Source organism: the organism of the source record quoted next (genome assembly GCF_019968985.1).
Source record: "MAG: Porospora cf. gigantea B chromosome Unknown PgB_NODE_1578_length_5389_cov_131.467, whole genome shotgun sequence".
Classification (NCBI taxonomy): domain Eukaryota; phylum Apicomplexa; class Conoidasida; order Eugregarinorida; family Porosporidae; genus Porospora; species Porospora cf. gigantea B.
The window spans coordinates 1-5,389 of NW_027178708.1; the positions used below are offsets into that span (position 1 = coordinate 1).

Consider the following 5,389-nt stretch of genomic DNA (forward strand, 5'->3'; position numbering starts at 1 on the left):
TCTAAAGATAAGTTCGTCACGTTCGAGAAAGTCGCTACCTACGTAGTGCAGTACAGCTGGGGAGACCCCGACGACCAGCAGCATCCAACACGCATTTTCTTCACGCATCACACAGACAAATCCGGCGGCCAACCCATGTACGGTGGATGGCACAACTCCGTCTCCTTCTGCAGCACCGACAACTTCGGGAGCAGCGTGCGAAGGCACGTGCCTGGTGGCAATAAGTTCATGGTGGGGGACGGGTTCATCTTCGTGGCGATGAGCGTAGATCCGTCTAAGCAGAGTGTGGCGCTGATGGTCAGTCGAGACAATGGCCGCTCGTTTCGACAAGCCCGTTTTCCGTTCTCGAAGTACCTTATGGAGAAGAGCTACACTATTCTGGACACCTCTGGTGGTGCCGTAATGCTACATGTGAACCATGGTCACGGTCGAGATGGCGGAAGTGCGACTGGCAACATCTATATCTCTGACGAACAGGGGTTGGAGTACGCGCTCAGCCTGCCAGGTAACGTCCGCACCGCCTACGGCGAGTGTGAGTTCGACCGAGTGCAAGGGCTAGAAGGCATATACATCGCAAACTTCAACGATGACCCGGATGAAGCCGAGGAGGACCAGGTCGAGGAAGAGGACACCAGCGGCAATGAACGAAAACGGGGTCGTTCTACTCAGGCTATTCGAACAGTGATCACGTTCGACAAGGGTGGGGTTTGGAGCTACCTCACGCCTCCCAAGGTAGACTCGCTCGGGAAGCCCATCAAGTGCGCCAATCCCTCTCGCTGTTTTCTGCACCTGCATGGCATTTCCAGGTTCTCCATGTACGCTCCTTTCTACTCCACTGAGAACAGTCCAGGCATCGTGATGGGCACCGGTAACGTAGGCGACAAGCTGACTGAGCACGATAACGAGGTGCACACGTTCATCTCTCGCGACGGCGGCGTCACCTGGGCCGAGGCTCACAAAGGCGCCTTCATTTACGAGTACGCCGACCACGGGGGGTTGATCGCAATGGTGGATGACACAAAGCAGACCGACCAGGTCGTCTTTTCGTGGAATGAAGGACATTCGTTGTTCGATTTCGGTCTGGGCTCGGATGCGTTCTCGGTGGACAACGTCGTCACGGATCCCGAGTTCGGAGGACTGGAGTTCCTCTTGTACGGTACAAGGGGTGAGTCAGGCGTGCTATTCCATCTGGACTTCGCTCCCTTGAAACACGTGGCTTGCCGCAACCCCCATTTGGCTGACAGTGTATCCTCAGACTATGAGACGTGGACTCCCACTGACGGTCGCGGCTCAGCTGACGCCCACTGTCTACTCGGCGTCGAGACGAAGATAGTGCGCCGCAAGCAAACGTCCGAGTGTTTCAACGGCCGCGAGTTCAGCCGTCCGAAAAGTCAGACAGTATGTCAATGCACTATGGAGGACTACGAATGTATGATGGGCTTCACTCGAGACATCAACTCCTTTGAGTGCCGTCCTGATCGGTCCGGCTACGCACACCCCGATTGTTTCTCTGCTCGTCTCGTCGATGTGGAGGCCTACCGCAAAATACCAGGCGACCGCTGTGAGGGAGGTTGGCAGCCCGGACGCGTCCTGGTCATGTGCCACGAAATGAGCCCGCTCTCTGGAGGAGCCAAGCGAGCGATCACTGTTCTACTCATAGGCGTCCTGGTGGTTGGCGCACTTATATGCATCAACAGGTGGGGTTACTGGGATTGTGCAACGCAGCAATCCGTATCTCCGACCGTATCTGGGACAATTCCACAGAGGATCTGGCGAGTACGGCACCGTACGGCCCCGCAAGGTGGCGGCTGGCAACGTGTTTACGTTCTATGGGCCCAATGAGGAGCCCGATCTCGGCTTTATTGAGGCAGAAGAGTGTAAGGAAGCGGAGATCCCGCAGCTCATGCGGTTCTCGCCTGCCGCTGAGACCATAGACCAAGTGGCAATAGGTAATTCTCGCGTTGGACGGAGAGAGGTGAATCGAGAGCTTCTGTAGGATACGATCGACATAAATCGTCAACTCTCAATCGTCAGAGTAGTAGTATGTGGTTCCTTTGCTCTTGACTTTGAATTAGGTCGTGCCAAAAGCACATAGCCCCGGCCAAACCCTCCATTAGGCTTAAAGGTCTGTCCGGAAGCGTCCACTTTTTGCTGTCCACATACGATCTCCACCTGGTCGCGACAAGTCCCAGACGAAGAGCCTTGAAATAGTATTCCTCCCGACCAGAGACTCGCCAAAGAGACAGCAAGGCATAGCCATTCCCACATACGCCATGACAAAGACCTATTCCCTTTACGAGAATTCCCCTTTCCCAAATGACGTTCGCGGCTTCTGCGGCAGAGGCAAGAAGCGCCTTCTTCTGACTAAGGGTAACCAGTGGGATCGCCTCCACCATCATAAGAAGGAACCCAGGCGCGCCGTGGCACCACTGAACCAGCTCATCGCTCACACTGGTCTCGCTTGAGCGGAAGTTACCCGAAGGCAACCTCCACCTGGCCACTGCATCCAGAGCTCCCTCTAACACGAGCTCCAGCTGGCTCAACGACAGCAGGTCCTTCGCTCGGATGAGCACCGTAAGTATGCCGGCGAAGCCATGCGCAGCCCCGAGGTACTTCTTTCCGTGCCAGTGCCATATGGGTGGCGCGAGGCTTCCCCTGTCATTCAACCCGTTTCTTATGATGACGTCACAAAGGCGTTTCAGATGGTGACGCAAGAGAGTTTCCTGGTCGAGAGGCATCGACGCCCGTTGCAGAAGCTGGAGCCCTGCCCACAAAAGGCCTGCCCGGCCGTACAACACCTCGTCACAGTCAACCTCTTCGTGAAATCTGCTTAGAAATTCTTGTATGTAGTCTGTCGTGTCATCTAAAATGGCAGCCACAGCCAACGAGCCACTGTCCGTGCAGTAGAATCCTCCCCACTTGTTTTGTCGTCGCTCGGTCGCCTCCTTGACAAGTGCGGCAGTGTGGCTGCGCTCGTCCTCTGACTTCCGAACGTGGTCGAGTGCGAGCGCGACGCCTGCGAGGCCGGTGTAGACAGTACCAGACAAAGACTTGATGGGCTTCTGTCGGATAAAGTTATCCTCCAAACGAGATTTGGCGTCGTCAAGAGCTTTCTGAAGCGTAAGCAACGTCTCATGCCTCAGCACCACCCCATCAGAGCGCACTTTTTTAACTTTCTTTGCAACGAACCTGGAGAGGTCAACGTCGTTGGAAAAGTACCTCATTAGAAATACGTAATACCTCATGACTCGGCTAGCGTTGACTGAGGCGCAGCTCACGCTGGTCAAGTGAGCGGCGGTGGCCTGTCACACAGAGAGAACTTCCGGCTCCTTGACACCGATGGTGACGGCAGACTGACATTGGATCAGTGCGTAGTGCTCACCAGAGCTCTGGGGCAAACCCAGACGACAGCTGAGCTGCGCAACAAGCTAACTGCCTTCCTGAGAAAAGATCCGACCGACCCCCGCACAAATGAAACGTATATGGGTCCCACGACTTTTCTGGCCGCCTTTGATGCGTTGTTCCGCGAGCCTCTCAGCGTGAGGACGCTGTCGGAGGCCCTCACGTTGTTGGACACCTCCAACTCCGGAAAGATTTCGCCACAGGACCTTCGAGCCGCTCTCACTCAAGGTGGCGATGCGCTCAGTTCCGCCGACGCGGCGGCCGTTATTGATATGTTGGGCCTCGACCGGCCAGCCCGCGTAAGGGACATTGCCAACCAGTGGGTGAGACGTCAGCAGCAAACAGACTTCAGTCGGGACCAGGAACATGAAGAGTATCCCGTAACACATTAGAATAACAACAGGTGGAACCTCGCACATTAGAATATCAACAGGTTGAACCCGCAAAGGTTTTCTCTGCTATGCAAAGGTTCTCTTGGACTACGCGCACCGCTGCCAACTTCTCCTTCAGGAGAGCGATCTTCGCCGTTGTGAGCTCACGGTCTCCTTCGTCATCGGAAGGCAAGTGGGAAACCAGGGCCTTTATAAGGGCTTTGAGCATACGTTTTTGATACTTGGGCTCGCAGTCCGCAGGCATGCCCAGCAACTGCGCCCAGCTGAAAAACTGGCCATCTCTGACATCTGGCCAACGAAACAGACCCGGAGGGAAAGCATCGCGGACGACAATCAGCTTGTTGATACTCAACAGCTGCGAGTTTCGCGTGTACCGCTCCTCAGGCGATTGGGGTTTGCGACCTCGTAAATAGGCAGCGTAGGCTCGAAGCTGGGTGAGTGAAGCCTGGCCTGCGAGGAGCGCAGCTTCCGCTCGTCTCCTTCGAAGCGACAAGCGGTCTTTCTGTTCTGCAGTCGGAGTGGCGGATGCCTCAGTAATTTCACCATCCGCAGCTAAAATCTCCGCCATTGATTCAGTCCTCCAGTCCAAATCATTCAGCTTCACATGACCCACCCCGCTGGACGGTGTCTGGGATCGGATGTCGGTGTAAATCACACTTGCAGGGAGGGCTTGGTGAGGTTCCAGCAGCCTCACAGGCGTCCTGTGACATTGTAGGTTGACGTAGAGTGGCTTGTCGGGCTGCAGCTTGGGCGCTGGAGGCACAATAGAGAGGTCCCAAATCCTTTCAGTTTCAGGTCTCGGATTAGCTTCTCCATGGTCGAGTTCGCAATAAACCTCCGGCCGTGCAGGTGTAAAAACGTCATCCAAGCTGTTAAGCGATTCACAAAAAGCGGAGTCCAGAGAACGAAGAGAAGACACGTCGTCGGACTGAACCGAACCCAAGCCGGATGAGAAGCGCATACGTCGGTGGTAACTGATGGTAACTCCCGGAACCAAGATTGAGGCGGTGGGCGGTGATGTGGGTTGTGATCTCGGGTTGGAGGAAGTCCTATGGCGTGAAATACTTGACAGTCTGTTCAGTGGCCCAGTCGTGAGGAGCGGACAGCACGCCCTAGAAGTTGGAGGGAAACATTTCATAGAAACAGAAGATTTCGGAGTTCATGTTCAAACGCTTAGTCTTTCCTGCCTCCGGAACTGGGAAGATTCAAAAGGAACGCTCTCTTCTTTGAGAGAGGAGTCTTGGGTGTTTTAGGGATTTTGAAGGGCGTTCTGGGGGGAGTGGGCGGCCGAGGATGCAAGGTGGCCCGTTTTTCAGCAGGCATCCCGTTCCAACAAGCAGAGCATGGCTCTAAAATCTTGTCAAACACAAGGTCCGAGAGGCTTCTGGTCCGAGATACACTTTGCAAGTACGCCTTGACTTGGTTGGGTGTCAACTTCTCGTCGTCGTTGAAGGCGTCATGATTCACGTCCTTATTCCACAGGTACAGCAGCTTGGCACGTCCTGGTTCACTCACTATATCGACAATGTCGCTGTTCGTCGGGTTTCGTTTGAGCGCAATTTGCGCTCCGCGCCTAAAGTTGGGAGTCGAGAAGA

General features: G+C 55.0%; 4 protein-coding genes across 6 annotated transcripts; 2 read left to right on the top strand and 2 right to left on the bottom strand.

The window, feature by feature from the left end:
• On the top strand, positions 1-1,996 carry KVP17_000919 (uncharacterized protein; the record flags this gene model as incomplete). 2 transcript variants are annotated; one of them, XM_068515839.1, is made up of 2 exons in its annotated part: positions 1-1,697; positions 1,726-1,996. In XM_068515839.1, coding segments are annotated over 2 exons (1,968 nt in total), but the record flags the coding sequence as incomplete, so codon positions are not given. The 2 variants fall into 2 exon arrangements, with proteins under 2 accessions (XP_068378254.1, XP_068378253.1); XM_068515838.1 differs by having other exon boundaries at positions 229-1,697.
• A 34-nt stretch (positions 1,997-2,030) lies between these two features.
• KVP17_000922 (uncharacterized protein) lies at positions 2,031-3,245 on the bottom strand (the record flags this gene model as incomplete). Of its 2 annotated transcripts, none has more annotated exons than XM_068515842.1 (1): positions 2,031-3,245. In XM_068515842.1, one exon carries the CDS (start codon positions 3,243-3,245, stop codon positions 2,031-2,033), a length of 1,215 nt encoding a protein of 404 aa, XP_068378257.1. The 2 variants fall into 2 exon arrangements, with proteins under 2 accessions (XP_068378257.1, XP_068378258.1); XM_068515843.1 differs by having other exon boundaries at positions 2,031-3,224.
• A 237-nt stretch (positions 3,246-3,482) lies between these two features.
• KVP17_000921 (uncharacterized protein) lies at positions 3,483-3,794 on the top strand (the record flags this gene model as incomplete). Its single annotated transcript, XM_068515841.1, has 1 exon — positions 3,483-3,794. The coding sequence occupies one exon, from the start codon at positions 3,483-3,485 to the stop codon at positions 3,792-3,794; it is 312 nt and encodes a 103-aa protein (XP_068378256.1).
• A 34-nt stretch (positions 3,795-3,828) lies between these two features.
• On the bottom strand, positions 3,829-4,755 carry KVP17_000920 (uncharacterized protein; the record flags this gene model as incomplete). Its single annotated transcript, XM_068515840.1, has 1 exon — positions 3,829-4,755. The coding sequence occupies one exon, from the start codon at positions 4,753-4,755 to the stop codon at positions 3,829-3,831; it is 927 nt and encodes a 308-aa protein (XP_068378255.1).
• Positions 4,756-5,389: the final 634 nt, after the last annotated feature.